The sequence below is a fragment of the Vombatus ursinus genome, unplaced genomic scaffold (assembly GCF_900497805.2).
Source record: "Vombatus ursinus unplaced genomic scaffold, bare-nosed wombat genome assembly UNPS02014798.1, whole genome shotgun sequence".
NCBI lineage: Eukaryota > Metazoa > Chordata > Mammalia > Diprotodontia > Vombatidae > Vombatus > Vombatus ursinus.
Window position 1 is genome coordinate 9899623 of NW_020954576.1, and position 21707 is coordinate 9921329.

General features: G+C 36.5%; 1 protein-coding gene across 2 annotated transcripts; it reads right to left on the reverse strand.

The window, feature by feature from the left end:
- Positions 1-1410: 1410 nt before the first annotated feature.
- On the reverse strand, positions 1411-18053 carry LOC114049537 (RNA-binding protein 34-like). Of its 2 annotated transcripts, none has more exons than XM_027870774.1 (11): positions 17959-18053; positions 16571-16742; positions 15679-15821; positions 11487-11739; positions 10531-10590; positions 7496-7539; positions 3350-3433; positions 3159-3222; positions 2844-2883; positions 2477-2595; positions 1411-1763 (listed from the first exon to the last, which is right to left on the reverse strand). In XM_027870774.1, exons 1-11 carry the CDS (start codon positions 18009-18011, stop codon positions 1476-1478), a joined length of 1320 nt encoding a protein of 439 aa, XP_027726575.1. In that variant the 5' UTR covers positions 18012-18053; the 3' UTR covers positions 1411-1475. The 2 variants fall into 2 exon arrangements, with proteins under 2 accessions (XP_027726575.1, XP_027726574.1); XM_027870773.1 differs by having other exon boundaries at positions 16571-16745.
- Between the last annotated feature and the right edge of the window lie 3654 nt (positions 18054-21707).

The window sequence follows — 21707 nt, forward strand, 5'->3', positions numbered from 1 at the left end:
TTTCTGACTCCCAAGTCCAGAGCTCATTTACCATACCATGCTGCTGCACCACTACAAATGCTGTACCATGATTGTATACAAACATATCTACTACCAAAAGTATCACAAAATCTGTGTTGAAGTACACCTGAGGCCACACCTGAACAAGGATCCCTTCTATAATGGTCAACAATTGCTAACATTTACATAGGGCTTATTATGTGCCAAGCACTGTGCTAAGCATTTTACATTTATCTCATTTGAAATATTATCTCAAGTTCTTTTACTTTGGCTTCTATCTAGCTGGTTACAACTTAGTGATCAAAGAGTTTTTGGTTCCACTTAAAGGTCAGCAACCGTACAGGACTCAAGATCTGTCATCAAAGGGAATACAGCAAACTGGTGTGGCATTTTTAAAAGTTGCCATGCAATACTTTTTATAATATAAATTAACTGCTACTGTGCATGTTATCATGAAGAAAACACTAGACAAGAAGATCTGGCTTTGAATCCTGACTCAGCTTGAAACCAACTCACTAGCTGTGTGATTATGAGTAAGCCAGAAACTCAGATTTTAACATCAATTTCCTCATTCATGATGATGGTCATAAATGCATTTCTGCTTCACATGATTGTTACAAGAAAAAGGAATGCGGATAGTTATGTTTTTTAATGAGTAAATATTGTGTTAAGAAAGTCACTTAACCCATAAGCATGTGATTTCAAAAGGTTTGTGGTTTTCAAAAGATTTGTGGTATTCTAAAGTATGATTTTTATTAAACTCGACAAATTTTCCCCATAGGAACCATCTCTAATATTAGCTAATCAACCAGCATTTATATAGTGCCAATCACTGTGGTAACTATAACATTTGCTTTTTAGCCAATTTCAATAATATTCTATTATTGTTTTTAATGAATAAGAAAGTACAATTTCTAATATTTGGGTTATTAAACATTAGCTAGCTCATTTTTCAAGGTCATCCAAATCAAGTGTCTCCTATGCAGAACATATGAGTGGCTACAGGATTAGAATAACAGTTCTAGAGTCAGAAAGATCACAACTTCTGACATATACTAGCTGTGTGAGTATGCTAAGTAACTGAAACCTCCAGGCCCCCCAGGGAACATTTTAAGACTTTTGAAGTTTCAGGAATTGCCAATCCCTATCAGTTGTGAAAGTGTCTACTTTGGGGAGCTCCCTACACAAATAAAATAACAGATGCATGTCAAAAAAAATATGTAGAACATTATGCTGGAAAGAACACTGAAAAAGCAAGCAACTAGAAAAATATCACTTAACATGATAGAAATAAATGCTATATTCAATCACAGCCCTTCCTTTTGAGGAGCTAACTCTATGTTAAATATTAAAATATTCTGCTTGTTGTCCAGATGTCCATACCTTATTTATAAATGAACAGTTCTCGAATTCATTAAATAAAACACAATTTTATTAGCAAATTATCCAACAAGTAAAAAAGTCTCAGACTGACTCTATTTGTGTTTTTCCATTTGCTTTTTAATTTTTCCACTTTTCTGCCATTTCTTTTTCTTTTTCAAGGGATTAGCTTTTTCTCCAGCAAATGTATTTTCGGAATGCTGTCCTGTGTTTTTAGGAGGAAAATTAAGTTTGTGCTTAAATTTGGTGGAATTCTCCAAAACTCTGCCTGTAGTATGTGATGGTTTAATCTTTTCATTATTAACATAACGCTTGACCCGTAGTTTTCTTCCCATTAATTCAGAGTTGTTTAATCTCAAAGCAAGTTGTACAGCATCAGTATTCTGAGGAAATAATTCAAAGATTAATTACTACCAAACAAGATTTCATGCTAAACTATACTTGTGCACAGAAACCAAATAAATAATTTTAATGTATTAGAGCAGTTACTTTTCATTTGTAAGGCCACAGAATCCTTTAGTTTGTTTTTTCTGGCCACCCCTAAAATCCCACCCCATAGATGCAGCAGGAGGAGAATCTAAAAATAACAAGGCAGACACCAAAGTGTCTAGAAGAATACTATAATGGTTGTGTGGCCTTAAGTCACCAGGCTTCAGTTTGCTCTATAAAATAAGGGACAGTTGTGTTACAATGCCTTCCAAGTCCCTTCCAGTTCTGTAATCTTCTGATACAGTGTAGTTGTAGATCACCTATTTTGTTTGAAGCCCAAAGCTTACTTATAATATAAGCCAATACAAAGTTGTATTTCCAGTTTTCAAAATGGAAAACTGAGCCATAAATTCACACTTTTTAAAATTTTAAAACATGATAAAAATAAGTATTGTCAGAGGTAGACTTATTAAACATTACTAGGAAATTTTTTTGTCAGAAAAGTATTTGTTGTATTGGTCCTTGTTATAATGGGGTTTGAACTGTATTATTTTTTCCTAATACAGAATTTGAGAATGGAGATTTAACAATATAAGGCTGAGCACTAACTCAGTATTATTTTCTTTTAGCTAATCTTCAAATATCTTTAACGCATTAATCTTCATACCTCAAAGAGCACATAGCCACACCCTTTGCCAACACCAGTAACTTTGTTTCTCACAATTTTTACTGCTAAAACGCTTCCACAGTCAGAGAAGTGCTCTTGAATAGCAGCCTCTTCAATTTCTGCAAGCAAATTCAATGAAACAGGTTAAGAATTTATTACATTAAAAAAAATTTTTCAAAGGATATCTAAAACAAATTTATTTTAGTACATTTTCCTATAAGTTAACATTTTTTCATTATAAGTCAATTTTAAATCAGAAATTTAGTCAATATTTATTTTAAAAAACCTAATTTTTATTTTAATTTTATTCTTAATTATTCTAAAGATAGAATGTTTACTTGAACAGTTGTAAAAAAAAAAAACTTACTGTAAGGGAGGTTCCCCACAAACACTGATCTCTTGCCCCTCTGAAACAAAAATTTGAGTTTAATATGGTAATGAGGGGAAAAATATAAAAGCCAGAAATAAAATCAAGGGAGATATCTATATAACCAGGACTAGTACTGAATGATAAAGTTCTGCTCATGTAACTAGAAAGCACTTCTAGCACCACTACAACTCTGTAATGGAGACCAACGTCAAGACAAAATACCTGTGTCATTTTGTGCCTTCCTCTAAATGTCACTTTTAAAAAGTATGTTAAATAGAATTCAGCAATTTTAAAAATACAATCTTAACTTACCAAAGGAGTGTCAGATATAAGTTCAACTCTGATGGGAAATCCGTCTGCAATCAGAGCACCATTTCTATTAAAGATGTGAGAAAGATGGTTATGAAAAAGAAATGAAGAACAAATGACAAAGATTGTCTAAGAATGACAAAAGAAAAAACAAGATTTTACTTCAGAGGTAACAGATCAAAAGATAAAATTACCTTTTCAAGGCCTTTTCAGCAGCACTCTCTTCCTTAAAAACAACATAACCATTAATACTCTTCTGTTCAGGATGAACTTCACGTCTTTAAAAAAAAAAAGTGATTATGGAATTTTTTTTTTACTTTGTAAAATACAAATACATGTACATGCTCCTATTCCTTACCCTTGGTCAACACTCAATAAACAACTATTCCCAAAATAAATTGTTTCTTTATATAAATATGTAAAAATGAATACAAAGAGACTATTCAAATTGTGGGACAACTTGTGGGACAATAATTTAAACAGATAACCTGTCCTTACAAATAGCTACTGTACCAGAAAACTGGTAAATTGTATCTGTGACTCTCGTCTATGGGAGAGTTCCAGGACATTGGAATTTAAAATTGGTGAGATTCACTTCTACACCTGGTAAGGTGGACAGATTTGTAATAAAAGCCTAGAATAACAACAGGTATGACATTTAAGCAAATTAAGTTGAAAACAATTGCTGGACCTGACTGAATACAAAGAAGAAATCTGTAACAGAGGTGACAAGATTTCAAGGCATTCCAAGATCAATTTTCATTGAGAAGAATCTAAGGAATGAAAAAATAAAAAAGCACCTATCATGTGACAGTGTTAGGCACTAAGGATACAAATGCAAATAAGAATTAGTTCCTGGCTTCCAGAAGCTTACAATATTCTAATAGAAAATGACAACATGGATAGGGGAGCAATGGCCAGAGAAGAGTTTGTGGTACTCAAGTCATAGGGAAATGCAATAGTGGAGCCAAAAGGTAATTGATTCTTATGTCCTTCCCTGTATCAGGGGTAATATTGATGTGATTACAGTCTCCAGAGTGTTAGGAAGGGAGGGTGGGGAGAGAGAAGAGGCAGAGGTGGCACAATGCCCAGACAGGCCCTGGTTTCCTAGTGGATGACTGGATGGTATATGAAGCATGGCCAAGGACTGGCTAGATATAGAATATGAGTTGAATTCTATTTCAATAGAATAGAAAAGATTAAAGACAGTGCTTCTACAAAAAAAAAAAGCTGGAAGGAGGGAGACACAAAAGAAGACATCATCAACTACTAACTCAAATATGTCTGTATTCTCATCACTATAAATTTTTTCTACGATTGTTGTCTATTGAAAGGTAGCCTTGATGAAAACATAAATGGGACCAGACAGCCTTTCTTTCACAGATGATTTTCTATATCACACCCCAGCTTTACACTCAGAACCAAGAATAAAGAATTTAACACTTCACTATGTCAATTGCTTATTGATTTTTAAAAAGCTCTTTATCTTATAGAATCATGGCTCTCCTCAAGTGTCTGCCATATAAAAATATGACTATAGAGATAATTTTGTTAAATGATCCATTTCACTTAAACATGAAAACAAGCAAATAAGCTCTTATTCACAAATGACATTGTATTAATTTCACCATACCCCAGTACAGTGAAAAATCCTTAATAAAACCCATAGCAATACAAGAGATTAGTCTAGCCATGCACACTGAATGAAAAATGCAACACCCAGATGAATGTATTAGTCAATTAATATTTATTAAGCACCTAATATGTGCCAGACACTGTGTTAAGTGCTAGATATAGCTTTAAAGGTAGCCTGTTGAATTAAGTGAACAATAAGAATATAATGGATGAACATTACAGCTGGACAATGAGCCAGATCAAATTGGGGGAAGTGCTTTTACCATGCTGCAATAGTCATCAAAACAATATGGTGCTCATCCAAAAACAGAGAAGATCAGTGGGACAGACTAGACAAACAAAATCTAGAATCAAATATGCAACTATACCCTAGTGTATATGTGGGCCTCCCTAAAAGAAATGCTTGGAAAACTAAAAAAATTAGAAAGAAAATAGACTTAGACATGCAGCTTACACTACAATAAACTCCAAAAGGACACATGACCCAAGTGTAACAAATTGCATTGTAAAGAAATTAGGGAACTGATGGTAATACATTTCAGATCCATGGCTAGGGAAAAATTCTAAATTAAAATTCTAATTAAAATTAAATTTAAAATTCTAAACCAATAGAGACCATAAAAGACAAAATAGTTTCAATCCAAAAAAAAAAAAAAAGGCTTTTGTACAAACTAAATCAATAGCTGGAATAAAGAGAAGTTGAAGAAAGGGGGAAAAAATCTTTTTAAGTCTAACACATCTGATAAAAATCTGAATTTCATAGGATCTCAGAGGCCTTCTAGTTCATACTATATTGATGAAGGAAACTGGGGCTCAGGGAGGTTATAAGTGACTTGTCCAAGGACAGGGAACTCTCATCTAGATACTATCTAGCTTATCAATGTTATTCCTAAAATATAGCACTTAGAACTGAACCCAGTCTCCAAATGTGGTCAAATGAAAGCAGAGTAAAAGATGGCTACCACACCTTTACTCTTGGACTACAAGCCTTTCTTAATGTTGCCTATGCTTGTATTACCTTTTCTGGCTACCCTAGCACACTGCTTGAATTGTCATGTCTCTACAAGGCTGCATCTGTGAAGCTGATTTTTTAAAAGATCCAAGTGTAACACTTTACCCAAGTGTAAGACTTTACATATAATTGGCAGAATTAAAATGACAACTTGAAAAGCAATGAAAAGACAATAGGCACAAGCAAGCTATACCCTTGAATACTGATGATACGAGTGAAAAATGGGGTCAAAGACAAGAGGGATGGGTGGGTGGGCCAGTCAGTAAGCAAAAATGGAAGACAAGGCGGGGATCCCAAATGCTGCCCCAGTGCTTCCAAGGCAGTGAAAGAAATGAGGAGCCTCTCCAGCATGATGAAGGACTTAATAGGAACACAAGTAAGAAGGCACAGATGAGAAGGAATGGAGACATCTCTATAGCTAGTTACAGGGAACACAAATAAAATCATCAACTCACTAACAAGACAGAAAGCATCAACATTACAGAAGCAGAAATAACCTGTAACCAGAAGGCAGCACAGCTGCACTAAAGTACATTACCCTCAATAGTTCTCTGAGTCTAGTAACATATGGATCAAAGAGAAACAAGAGGCAAAATGTACTTAGCTTCCCACAACCCTCTGACAAATACTCACACAAATAGTTACTGTCTTGGAGCAGCCAAATTCTAAGTTTAAAGGGATAAACTTAAAGACCTCAAGAGTCTATCTGATCCAAGATACTTTTTCTTTACTTTTTTGGGGGGGGGGAGAGGAGGGAGTTGGTCTGTTTCCTTCACAGTGTGACTTACACAGAAATGTGTTTTGCATGACTGTACATGTATAACCTATGTCAGGCTGCTTTCTTTCCCAATGGGGGGGAGGAAGAGAGAATTTGGAACTCAAAATTTGAAAAGAGGAATATTAAAATTGTTTTTATGTGTAATTGGGGAAAAATATTAACTTAAAAAAAGAGTATCTGAATTGGCAGAATGTGACTATCACATTCAATAAAGGCAAACTATATTTCTAAGTTTATGACCTCTAAGTAAAAATGACAAGTCAGACAAAGAATTAAGAATAGACTTTCCTGAAGACAGCATGGGCTACTGTGGGGCCCCCCCATCCAAATCAACAAAACGATGAGCAATAAAGAAAAACACTTAAAAACAAGACAAAAACTATAGATCTCAGCAAAGATTAGTAAAGCTCTAAATTTCAGGTATATCATAGGTTAAATATACTTTCAAGGCTAGTTTGGAAACCTAATGAACTATGTGGTAAACACAGTTTCTCTGGGGGAAAAAAAGGGCTCAGAATTAAAAAAACAAACAACAACCTTGCCTAAGAAATTTATGGGATGTAACTCATTCATAAGGAAATGCAAATGATCACCTAAGTTTCTCTATCCGTAAAATGCAGATAATGATACCTGTAGGTATACCTTATAGGGTTACTATGAGGTTACTAATACCTTAGAGGGTTACTATGACACTAAAATACGATAATTATGAAAAATACTTCAAAAACTTTAAAGGATTTCAATAATAAATGTCATTATTACAACACAAGGAAATTAATCAAATATTACACAGCAATACACAAAAACTTAGGTAAAGCAACACATAAAAACTTAGGTAGTAACAACTTAAAATTTTAAAGAAAAGAGGGCAGAAAGGCTTTAACTTACAGACTTTTTCTTTAATAATTAACTTACTTTATTGCGGCAATCTTTTTGGATAAAGTGCTCTTCGCTGGAATCTTTAAAACAAAAAAAATGTTGAGTCTTAAAATATTTCTTCAATCTTAAATACAGGAAAGAAAGAAAATTTCAAACAAAGTCTACCCATTATCCTATATTAAAAAGCCAAAATATGAAATTTGTTACACTATAATTGAAGATATTCCTAGAGAAAAAAATAAAATGAGTAGCAAAAGTTTCAAATAATTTCATTAAAAAAAAAAAACAAAACCTTAAGCATGAAGCTGCCCTTATCATGGAGTTCATCTCTTAGGGATTTGTGGATTGTTTTATGCTATTTTAACAGGAATTTTATTGATGTCTTTTGTTTTTGCATTTACCTGCATTTCCCAATGTATCCCTCCCCTCAACCCAAAATTATGCCTTATAACAAAGCAAAAAGAGAAAAAAAAGGAATTCGGCAAAACTAACATATCAACCAAGTCTAAACTACAAATTTTTTTAATGACAGATAAAAATATTCCATAAGAAATTGGCAAAGTTGGTCTAAGGATAAGTAACATAAGAACTTATAACAGAAGTGTCTCCTCCACAAATACGAATGTACAACTGCGGCTCTGCGTAGGGACGAGCCTACAGAATTCCTGTATAGGAGAGTCTTTGGGCTCCTTCCTGACCTTGTATGACAGACACTTACTTGCCAAACATAAAATTTATAATTATTCTCAATTTTAGGTAGTAAATTAGATCTGCTTCTGCCAAATTATTTTGCAAACCAGAACTACTTAGAAGTGGCGAAACAATGTAAATGAAAACTGAAAAACATTGCTAATTTCAAGATAACTAAAGTGATCAATCTTGATTCCAAGGAAAACAGAAGACATACATTTCCCCCCTCAGTAGTAAGGTGGAGAGCTAAGGGTGTGGAATGATGTATATGCATTTTTGCTTGAGGTTTATTTACATTTTTCTTTGTTGTAAGGGAAGATTCATGGCAGAGGAAGTATACTGGGAAGTAATTCTGTTATTTTTAAAAGGCATAAATATTATTAACTGAAGGAGGAACTATTATTTACCCAAAAAACCCCAGAAAATTGGAAAACTTTATGAACATAATTATGAAACTGGAGAAGGAACTGAATGCTATTTATGAATTCATTCAAAAACACTTAGTGTCTTCTATATACAAAGCACTAAGTGCTCTATTTCAGACAGGAAATAAAATATACAGACACGAGCAGTTAGGGTGTAATCGATAGAGCACTGGGCTTGGAATTGAGAATACCCATCTTCATGAGTTCAAATCTAACCTCAGACACTTACTAGCTGTGTGACAATGGGCAAGTCATTTAACCCTGTTTGCTTCAGTTTCCTCATCTGTAAAATGAACTACAGAAGAAAATGGCAAACCATTCTAGTATTTTTGCGAAGAAAACTTCAAATGAGGTCACAGAGAACTGGACACGAGTGAAAAGTGGCTTAACAACATAATATTGTACAAAGCAGTATGTAATGAAATGCCACAGATTCATTCATTAAAAGACCCACATTTATTAAGCACTTTCTATAGGCAATGCATTTGCTAATTATGAATGAAGAGGAAGATAAAATTTCCACGTAGGAGAGGTTACCCTGCAAAAAGCTTCATGGAAGAAGTGGTATTTGGACTGTGCTTTAAAGAATAGGTAGGATTTCAAAACTTTAAAAAAGGAAAACAGTATCACAGGAGAAAAGAATGGCTTAAACAATGATGTGGAAGAAAACGAAGGTCACATTTGAGGAATGTTCAGGAGTCATGTTCACCAAATAAAAAAGATTTTTACAGTGAGTGATGATAGTGTAAGGGTTAGTTTAGGCTTGACTGTGAAGGGCCTTGAATCTCAGGCTCAGGAGTTCAGATCTTTTTTTTTTTTTTTAGCAAGGCAATCTGGGGTTAAGTGACTTGCCCAGGGTCACAGCTAGTGGGTGTTATGTGTCGGAGAGTGGATTTGAACTCAGGTCCTCCTGACTCCAGGGCTGGTGCCCTATCCACTGTGCCACCTAGCTGCCCCCAGATCTTCTTTAGAAGGCAGTGGGAAGCCAAAGAAGATTTTTTAAGAAAGGGAATGACATAATCAAAGGTGTACTTTAGGAAGATTAATTGCACAGTGGTATGCAGAACAGACTGGAGATGGGAAATAGGGAGACTAGTTAGAAGGCTCTTGCAACAGATTAGGCAAAGAGTAATGAGGATCTAAACTAAGGTGGTGGCAGGAAAGAAAGGGCATGATTCAAGAGACACTGTGATGACAGAATCAACAAGGTATTATATGGCTTGAGGGTAGGGATGAGTTAAATATAACTGAGGTTTGCAACCTGCATGACTGGTGGTATTAAAAGAAATAAGGAAGTCAAAAGGAGAAACCGGTTTGGAGAGAAAGGGGACAAGGGAAGATGGTGAGTTCAGTTTTAAACATGTTGCGTCTAAGGTGCTGGCAGGACACACTGGTAGAAACTATAAGCAAGCAGCTGGAAATGCAGAAGTGAGGAACTTCACAGAGGTCGAAGAAACAAAGATTTGTGAATCACTTCCAAGAGAGGAGTTGAATTTGTAGAAATACATAACATCTCTAAGACAGTGCAGACAGACTAAGGACAAAACCTTGAATAATTCTGACATTTAGGGTGAAAGCAAGAAAACAGTTATATGAAATTAAAAGTCTTAATTCTATTTATTCTTTCACTGAACACAAAATAGTATCCATTAATATTTCCTTGTCAATGGATGGCCAGTAGACAAGAGGTAACAGTTTCTGTCAAGTATAATGGTAGCCTTAATAATACAGCTAGCAATTTACTACAAAACGAAGACATTAACTTAGACAAAAACAAATAGATAGCAAATAGATAGTAATAACAAGTTAGGCCACTCAACATCATGGATTGGATTTGATGGACTGGATGGTCAATCCAGAAAGCATAAGTTTAGTAAACTTCCACTATACCAATCTTTATGGTAATAAGAGATTTATACATAATAAAACTATTATAGTATTTAAATGGGAACATACCAAAGAACGGAATCGTACACATTCTATTTGTCCATACTCTTTAAAAAATGACTTCAGTTCCTACAAATGAAACAAAACACTCAATTCTATTTTCACATTAAAAAATCAGTATGTAACACACATATGTAACCACAATATTTAGCCTACTATATATTAATCACTAATTTTCAAGCAAAGGAATAGTCAAAGGGCAAATGGTCCATCCACTCCAGCTACTGAATTTAGTTGGGAAACAAAAAAACCTTACCCATACTGTATGTGCAACCGTTAAACCTAATTCCAACTCTTGGCATTTGGAGTATATATTGTACTTCACAGCATCACTGTTCACCTGAACCATTATAATAATGGCCTTCTGGTTGGTCTTCCCTTTCTCAAGTTTCTCCCCACTCCAGTTCATCTCTACTCAGTTATCAAAACCATCTTCCTAAAACACAAGTCTGACCAAGTCAACCCTTCCACTCCACATAATAAACTCCAGTGACTTCCTCTACCCCTCAGTATTGAATATAAAATCAGTTTGGCTTTTAAGGCCCTTCATAACCTGGCTCTTCTTACATTTCCAGTCTTCTTACCCTATATTATCCTCTACATACTCTATGGTGTAGTGATACCAGCCTCCTTGCTGTTCCTTGGACAAGATACTTTATCTCTCAACCCTGCTTTTTTTGTTAGCTGTCCCCATGCCTGGAATACTCTCCTCTGCTTCACCTCTTGGTTTCTTTCAAGACTCAGCTAAAATCCCAACTTCTCCAGGAAACTTCTCCCTTTAAAACCAGTGCTTTCCCTCAAAGATTATCTTCAATTTATTTTGCATAGATCTTGTTTGTACATAGATATTGCAAGCTGTCCCTTCAATTAGAATGTGAACTCCTGAAGGGCAAGAGACTGTTTTTTGCCTTCAGATGTGATAAAATAAACTACTATAAATCTCTACAATCCATATATTCACTCACCTTTTTTTTACAGGTGACAGGTAAATTTCCCACAAATACAGTTCTCTTATTCTTTATTCTTTCCTCTGCCTCACTGACTTGAATCTTCTTTCTTTTATTTATTTCAAATGAATAATCTGAATTATCAAGTATTTTACCACCTGCTGTTTTGTCATTATTATTGGCTTGAGATATTTTCCTTTTCTTCATCTGTTTAGCTTGCATTTTTTCTTCTTCTTCCTCTTCAAGATCAGAAGATGCCAAAGCACTTTCTCTTTAAAAGACAAAACATACATAAGAATAATAGGAATACCAAACATAATGGTATGTCTAAAACAAGTTAAGAAATACCATTTTTCCAACTGAATATTTCAAAAAGTAGAAAAAAGCTAAATTTAACATGTGGCTAGTTTTCTTTAACAATATTCTTATTTCACTAAGTCTAAAAAATAAAGATATATTCTATTAAAAAAAAAGACAAAATGTCTAGCAAATTAGTTTCTTTTATACTTCCCATTTTAATAACAACAAGCTATGGTGTTTCCAGGCACTGCACACAAAGTTTTCAGTCTATAAATATACATGTATACTGAATACCACATTCACAATAGCCATGTTTCCCATCCGCAATTCTATTTCTTCCACAAACTTATATTAATGCAACCTATTAGAAATTTTAAATAGCAATCAAAATAAGAGAGAAAATATTTTAATAATTTCACTGTCATTATAATATATGAGATGAGAAATTAAATTCTTGTATCTATTAAGGACCTACTATGCGTAAGGCACTGTAGTAGGGATTCAACAAGGAAATAAGACCTAGCCCTTACCCTTAAAGAGTTCACAATCTAATATGGGAGATTTGACACGTACATAAGTATCCACTATAAATCAGGTTATGTTAAGTGTAAATAAGAGGTCCAAGTCTTATGAGAAACTTGAAGAAGGAGGGGTAACTTCAGCTGCCATTATTGATGACTTCACAGAGAAGGCAGAAATGACGATGAGTCCACTCCAGAAATTCAGGACCGAATAAATAAAGAAAAGAAGTAAGGAAGAAGGGAAGTAAAAAAGAGGAACAACAAGTAGACTTTAGTTTGAGTAAATTATAGAATATATGAAAGAGAGCAGTGTGAGGAGGATCAAAAGACAATTTACAAAATTAACAGAAAACCTTACTTTTCCATGTCTTGATGTTCAAAGACAGAGCCTCAGTCTACCCACAGTGCTACATTAACATAGTCTTTCCATGTGAATTTCAAAGTTTATAGTCTAACATCATATACTACTTCCAAATATCAAAAATATTAGCCTTTTATTAAGAATATTTCAATATTCTCTATAGTCCCATCTATTAAAATCTCATCTATCTCCTCCACCATATCTTCCTAGAAATCTCTGTCTAACCCTTTGCTGTCATCACTCCCTATCTTGTATGGTACCAAATTCTATCCCTAACCACAAAAGACAGTAGCCTTCAGAGAACAGGTGGCTAGGGGTCAGTTTTTGCAGGCATCTAGGTGGTAACAGTATTGCTGTGTACAATGTTCTCCTGATTCTCCTCAATTCGCTTTGCATCAGTTCACTTAATTCTTTCCAGGTTTTTCTAACACCACCTTGCTCCTCATTTCTTATAGCAGAATTGTACTCCATCACAATCATACAACAGAACTTGTTCAGCCATTCCCCAATTAATGGGCATCCCCTCAATTTCCAACTCTTTGCCACCACAAAAAGAGCTGCTCTAAATGTTTTTGTACATAAATGTCTTTTTTTTTTTTTAATCTCTTTGGAATACAGACCTAGTAGTGTTATTGCTGGGTCAAAGGGTATGCAGTTTTATAGCTCTTTAGGCATAGCTCTGAATTGCTCTCCAGAATGCTTGGATTACAATTCCAACAATGCATTAGTGTCTCAATTTTTCCATATCCTCTCCAACATCTGCTATTTTCCTTTTCTGTAATATTAGCCAACCTGATAGGTAAGGTGGGACTTTAGAGTTGTTTTAATTTTTATTTCTCTAATCAATAGTGATTGAGAGTATTTTTTCATATGACTATAGATAGCTTTGATTTCTTCTTTTGAAAACTGCCTGTTCACATCCTTTGACTATCAACTGGGGAATGACTCATATAATGACAAGCTTTTAAAAGTACCTGCTTGCGAGATTCCTACAAGTTTCATTTTCTACTCAATAAAAGGTAAGCTCTTCATGCATAAATAGATAGACAAACAAGATAGACAAATTTTTTTTTTTTTTTGGTGAGGCAACTGGGGTTAAGTTGAGTCACACAGCTAGTGAGTGTTATGTGTCTGAGGCTGGATTTGAACTCAGGTCCTCCCCACTGCATCATCTAGCTGCCCCTAGACAAATCATTATTAAGCACTTAATAAGTGCTAGGCACTGTGGGAAGGGCTGTATTCATTTTTTTCTTTGTATCTCTAGTATCTATCAGTATAGTATACAATAGACATTTAATAAATGCTGAATAGATGGAATGACAGGGACTGTCCCATTTTTTAATCTTTCCATCTTCACAGTCTGGCACAGTGCTGTGCACATAGTAGGCCTTTATTCAATCATTTAAGAAGCAGCAACCTACTCCATGCAGGCACTATAATAGGCTACAGGGGTACAAAGACAAAATAAAAAACTACCCTTAAGGAATCGACATTCTATTGAGGGAGCTTACATTTCACTTAATAAACGTTTACTGAATTCAGTATTCGTTTTATGGGTGAGTGCATGAGGGAGAAACTTTTAAAAATTAGCTAAATGATCACACTGCACCTGGTGAGCATTCTCCATGTCTCTTCTCTATTCACTCTCTCATTTAGTGACCTCATCAGCATTCACTCCCTCCAAACCCTCACCTCAGCATATGATTCATAGACTTACTGTGTATATAACTAACTCCAATCTCTCCTCTGAACTTTAAATCTCACATCACCAGTTTCTCATAGAACATTTCAAACAGGATGTCCCAAAGACTTCTCAAACTCTACATGTCCAAACCTCAACTTTTTTCCCTAAAACCTAGCCCTCTACCAAATACCCCTATTTTTATCAAAGGCACAACCTCTGTCACCTCAAAGTTACTTTAAACTCCTCATTCCACTATTTAATGAGTTGCCAAATCCTATAATTTCTACCTCCACAACATCTTATACACCTCTCTATTCCCAGAGCCACCATCTTGGTTCAGGCCCTCATCTACTTTTAAGACTATTATAATAGCCTCCTAATTAGTGTCCCTGCCTCTAGTCTCTTCCCACTCCAAACCAGCCTCCACAACTGCCAGAGTATTTTCCTTTGTCAAAAGATCTGACCATATAACTCTACTATTTGATAAATCCCAATGGGTCCATACTGCTTTGAGATAAAACATAAAACCTTGTCTTACTTTTTTTTAAAGCCATTCATAACCCAGGTACAGTCTAAATTTCCACATTTTATGGTCCAACCAAACTAATATTTTTCTTTATATATAGCATTCTACCTCTCATCTCTATGCCCTTGAACCAGCCATCTCCAATGCCTGGAATGTACCACTTCTTCACCTGTGCTTTTGAGAAGCCCTAACTTCCTTCATAGTACAGCTGAAGCACCATCTTCTAGACCAGGACTTCTTAAACTTTTTCTACTAGCTTTGGCCTGAGGGCATGGCATAGTGCCCCTGCTTGGCCTGAGGGCATGGCATAGTGCAAAGTGCACATGCTTTGTGTTCAGAATCAAGGCTGCAGTGAAGTTCCACACGTGGGCAAGCGCTGCCAGAAATACCTTGGATCCATTGTGTGTTTGATTTTGAATTAATTTTTGGTCATTGTGTGTTCAGAAACCTTTTACTGTTGCCAAATTTTTTGCAACTCACAGTTTAAGAAGCACTGTACCTAGACTACAACTTTCCTGATCCCTCCAACTATAATTCCCCCTCACCCAGTTTATATACTTTGCATTTATTCTATATGTACTCATAGAAGTACAAGTTGTCTCCCCAACAGAATGTAAGCTCCTTTGGAATAGGAACAGTTCCACTCTTTGGAATTTGGAATTGGAGCAGGAGGTTCAGTGGACAGAGCCCTGGCCTTGGAGTCTGGAAAACATACATACTAAGGAAAAAACAGGGTAGAAGCAAGAGTAACAATGCAGGCCTGAAAATTTCAGTTTTTAAAACAGCCATGAAAATATGCCTCGTGACATTGCACTGACCTGTTTGCCAACATTTTATCTGCATCAGAGAGATCCTTTTTCACTATAATTCTCTTTGCAGGCATTTGTTCAATAGCGGCACAAGTTCTTTGACTGTGGGATGCAATCTCATCTTCATTATGCTTTCTCTTCTTGCTGTTAGCCTTTAAAAGAAAATAAGTTATATTTAAGAGTTTTTACTCAGCACAAATACCAACTTATGCAAAATCCTCCTCTTTTCCTCTCTTCCCACCTTTCCTTCTTCAATTGGTAGAACCTTCCACTCTAAAATTACTTTCCATTTACTTTGCATGTATCTTGTATACACCTAAATATTAACACATCTCCCGTCTAAGTTCCTTAGTCGTCAAAGTTTGTTTTTACCTTTCTTTATGTCCTCAGCATTTAGCACAGTGCCTGGCACATAATAAATGCTTATTGATTGACACATGATGATATACTAGATTTGGAGTCGGGAGACCAGCTGTTTCTTACTATCCTTATGACCTTGGGATAGGCACCTCATCTTTCTGGGTTTCACTTTTCTCATTGTAAAATAAGGGGGATGGATTAGATGATTTCTGAGATTCCTTCTAACTATAAACAAGGATCTTATGAGTTCCCTATGAAACTAAACACAGGGTATAGCTTAATGGATAGAGCTGGCTTCCTACTGGCTTTCTGGATAAAGAGTAGACCTTCTTAGTAGGAAAGATCTGAATTCAAATGTAGTTTCTGACCTAGGGCAGTCACTCTGTCTCAAAGTACCCTCAAGAAATCCTCTAAGACTATGAACTGCAATGCAGTTCCTATGAATATATATTCATAGAGGAAATTCACTATACCAATGAAATTAAATTTCAGCCAGGAGAAAAAAGTGTTTAGTAAGGCACCAGATCACTGTCTGACTTACTTCTCCAGCAGCCACATAGACAGGCTGCTGCACTTCTGTAGCTGAGGAGCTGAAGAGTGATGCCAGGTGGCTCTTGCCAGTCTTGAAGGGCTTGTTCTGAAACAGGCTGCTGGCCACTTGTCCAACCTGATACTCTCCAGATGAGGAGCTGCCCATTCTATCTTCCATTGCTCTGCTAGAAGGAAATAAAAGCAGGTATCTTTATAGCACTTTATTTGCAAAGTGCTTTTCATATATTTTATTTGCTCCCCATAACAGCCCTTTGAAGTAGATGCTATTGTTATTCCCATTTTATATGTGAGGAAACTGAGGCTAAGAGAGTTTAAATGACTTAACCGGGGTAACAGACAATTATTGCTCTCCCCTCCCCCCCCCTTTTTTGGCCTTTCGCAGTATATCCAGCACTTAGTACAGTGCTTGGTACATAACAAGTGCTTAATAAATGCTTGTTAACTGACTGACTATCAGAGAAGGGACTTAAACCCAGGGCTTCCTTACTTCAAGTCCAACTATTTATTCACTGTGCCCCTGTTTATATACAGCTTTAAGATTTGTACAACTGTACACACATATTTACACATACACATATATAGATGATATAGATCTATCTATATATCTCTATCTCTGCTGAGATAGAAGAGAGCCATCTCTGGGGCATTTGGGTGGTGTGGTGGATGGAGTGCTGAGTCAGGAGTCAGGAAGACCTGAATTCAAATCCGACCTCAGACACTTACTAGCAGTTTGATAATGGGCAAGTTACTTAACCCTGTTTGCCTCAGCTTCCTCATCTGTAAAATGAGCTGAAGGAAATGGCAAACCACTCCAATATCTTTGCCAAGAAAATCCCAAATGGGGTCACGAAGAGAAGAGTGAACAAGAGGTATAGAGGGGTGTGCGTGTGCGTGTATGTGGATATAAGTATGTAAATGTGTATATACACACACACACACATATATAAATAAATTTGATCCTCACAACAGTCCTGTGACGTAAATACTGTAATTATCCCTGTTTTACAGGTAAGGAAAAGGAGGCTAAGTGACTTCCCCTGGGTCAGAAGCAGACCTTGAACCCAGGTCTTCCCTTCTCCAAGTCCTGTGCTCTCTACACCACGCCACTCAACCGCCCAGGAGGGGCGGAAGGCTCGAGATGCTGCGCTCCTGGGAGCGAGGCAGGGGTCGCAGACACGACTTCTGAGGGCACGTCTGCTCACCCCAGGGGGAGGGGCCGCCTGAGCTCCAGAGCAGATCACGGACCTAGGGGACCGGAGGGACGGCGAGGTCTCCTCCTTCCGGCCTCTACACAGACTCGGGGGTGGAGGAGGGGAGGGAGGGGACGGAGAGGAGGGAGCCCCCGGCACGCGTCCGCGGCCTACGCACGTTCCTCACCTGTCTCCGGTCCGCTTCTTTTTCTTCCGTTTAATCTTCCCTTCCGCAGCCATCTCTGCTGTAAGGCTGCGCTGCCGCTGGATGTGGGCCACGTGATCCTGTCACCTTCTGGGGCTCTGACGCCACTTCCGCACGGCCGGCCCGCCCTTCGCTCTCTCTCTGTCTCTCCGTCTCTCTGTCTCTGTCTCTGTCTCTGTCTCTGTCTCTGTCTCTCTCTCTCTCTCCATCCTGCTTAAATCTAGTCTTTTTTCTGAGGTTGTTGATAGCTTCATAATCCTCGCTCCATAATTATAGTGAATAATGCCAGAGCTTAGGGAGCTGAAAAAATGGACCGAGCTCCTCTTTTCAATTTGGTGCATATGGAATATTGCCTATACTGTTCTAGAGGCGGGGAACTGTAGATACGGAGTGTTGAATGTACTTTCAAACACGATCCGTGTGTCCTTAATTTTGCTGATCTGCTTTTTTATTTTTAAATCTTTTAGAAGGGATGGCTCCCTGATTAGGGGGGTGGGGAAAGAATACATTCAGAAATAAATGAGATGTAGAAACAAAAGGCATTCATTAATAGATAACTTTTAAGGCGATATTCAGAAAAGAGGCAGGTGACAATCTTAGCACACCCCTTCTCAAAGAAATCCAGACACGGATAAGCCAGCGTCGCTGTTAAACCTGGGAACTGCATCCTTCCTCAGGAGCTTTAGAGGAAAAGCCTAGGATGTAAAAACGGTCAAATTAACAACCATTTATTAAATACCTACTATGTGCCAGATACTGTACTAAGATCTGGAATTATGAAAAAAAAGGCAAAAACATCTCCTACCCTCAAAGGAGCCCACAATCTAAGGGAGGAGACAACGTGCAAACAGGTTCCATTCAGGATAAATTAGAAATAATCTCAGAGGGAAGGCTACTAAGATTAAGGAGGATTTGGAAAGGCTTCTTAAAGAAGGGACGATTTGAGTGGAGATTGGAAGAAAGCCAAGGGGCCTGAGATGAGCAGGGAGAGAATTCCAGGCAAAGGGTATAGCCAAGCGAAAATGAACTGAGCTCAGAGGCAGAGTGTCTTGTGAGGAACAAAAAGGAGGCCAGTGCTATAGGCAACTAATGAGACTTATTTTTTACGAATCACTCCATTGTTTCTACTTTGTTATACCCAGCCCCACTCATTTCTGCCTAGCTTCTAACATCAGTCAACTGAAAACCATTGTCCAAAATTATCAATTATCTTAAAAAAAAAAAGGGTACGTTTTTTAAAATGTTACTTTTTATTTTACTTTTTTTGGTGAATTTACAACCATTTCTTTTCCTCTCCCCCTTCTCACACTTAAGAAACAAACAAACAAACAAACAAACAAACAAAACCAAACATTCACATAGTCAAGCACAGAAAATTTTCACATTGACCAAGTCCAAAAATCTGTCTCATTCTGTACTCTGAGTCCATCACCTGTCAGGAGGTAGGTACTATGTTTAATCCTGTACCTCTGGGATCCTGGACAGATTAATCAGAGTTCTAAGTTTTTACTAGAACTAAAGCATGATAGATTTTTCTGTAGCCCCTTATTTTAATTCTGTGTGAATCTTTATGTTTAAGGTGTGTTTCATGTCATATTGTTGGATTATGCTTTCTAAGCCATTTTGCTATTCTCTTCTGTTTTAATGGTGAGTTTATCACATTTACATTCACAGTTATGATTGTTTTTTCTTTTTATGCTCTTGTACTTCATATTCTCTGTTTCCTTCCCCCTTTTTATATAGAAGAGGATGCTGAGAGAGAAGGTGTGTGCTTGTCACCAATGTTCTAGGTTTGGCGAATTCTGTTTTTACTTCTCTGTTTCTCTTGTCTTTCTCTCCCCCAGAACCCAATCATAGGTTTTTTTTCTTTCATTTATTTTTTTAAAGCCCTTCTTTGCAATCTAACCCTCTGAGTTGGAGTTCGTTTTGCTTAGGATTAATCCTTCCCTTAATCTATTCTCTTGTTCTCATTTTTAACTTCTTCCCTTTCCCTCTTGTTTCCCTACTGAAAGAAAGCTATTTTTGTACCCACTTATGCATGTGTATTCTCTCCTTTGATCAGTTCAGATGAAGGTGAGGTTCAAGTGTTGCCCACTTTCCCCACCCTTCCTTGTTGTTTGTATAGGATTCATTATATTTCATGTAACTGCAAACACCAATTTATGTGATATTTCTCTACCTTTCTCCCTATCTGCCCCCAGGATATTTCTCTTTCCTTCCCTTTCTTTTAAGATAATCAAAATATTAAAAACAAAAACCTCCCAGGACCTCTAATTACCCTCTATGACCACTGATTATAGGATTTTGAGAGAATAAGTATCATCTTGTAGCATTTATTATATTTATATATATATATATTTATATCATCAAGTAGCATTTATTAAATACTTACTATGTGTCAGGCACTGTTCTAATACTATCTCATATTAAAATGTAAAGAGTTTATCTTTATTTAATGCCTTATGATTTTCACTCATGTTTAACTTTTAATGTTTCTCTTGACTCCTGTGTCTGTATTTCAAAGTTTCTATAAAGAAGCAGAATCAAGATGGCAGAGTGACAGCATTTTTTCCCAGTTCACCTAGCATACTTCTTCCACAACAACCTAGGAAATGCACCAGACTGAATTCTGATAAGAAAAAACAGGAAAAATTCACAGGAAAAATTCACAGTAAGTTATTTTTCCAGCCAAAGAACTCTAAGGAAGATAAAGAGGGAAAACATTAGGGCAGAGGATGACCAGGATGCACCATATAAGGAGTGGGGACTATTCCATTGGCCAGGAATGTAAGGAGATTGAGGCTGAACATCAAGGCTGGAAGCATCAAGGCATAAAAAGTTCCCAGGGGACCCCTGAAACAGAAAAGGGGTGCTGTCACAGTTCCAGGGTAGAGAGGAACAATCCCATAGGAGATGGGCTCTACCTGTAATTTTAAAAATCAAATAACAGCAGTAGAGGAAAAATGGGGAAATAAATAAGAGCTATGTGAGAAAGTTATGAAAAGAGGATTAAGGGCTTGGTAAGAAGAGTTACAAATAATTCTGAAGAAAATAATTCCTTTATGGCCAGATGGTAAAAGTGGTACAGAACCCCACTGAAGAGAATAACTCCTTAAAAATTAGAATTGGTCAAGTGGAAGCTAATGACTCTATGAGACATCAAGGAACAATAAAACAAAGTTTTAGAAAGATTGTAAAAATAGAAGAAATATGAAATATCCAAAGGCAAAACTACTGACCTCGGAAATAGACTGAAGAGATAATTTTAAAGTCGTTGTACTAACTTAAACCCATGAACCAAAAAAGAACTTTAACATCATATTTTAAGAAATTATACAGGAAAATTTCTCATATATCTTAGAACCAGAAGCCATAGTGGACACTGAATGAATCCACTGGTCACCTCAAAGAAATCCAAAAATAAAAACTCCCAGGAATATTATGGCCCAAATTCAAAACTCCCAGGCCAAGGAGAAAATACTGCAAGAAGGCAGAAAGAAAGACTTCTAGTACTATGGAGTCACAATCAAAGTCACATAAGATTAGGCAGCCACCAATTAAAAGACACAGAAGGCTTAGAATATGATATTCCAGAATGCAAAGGATCCAGGACTATAACAAAGAATAACCTACCAGCAAAACTGAGTATAATCTGACGGGGGAAAAAGGAATCTTTAATGAAATAGAAGACTTTCAAGCATTCCTGATGAGCAGACAAGTGCTGAAGAGAA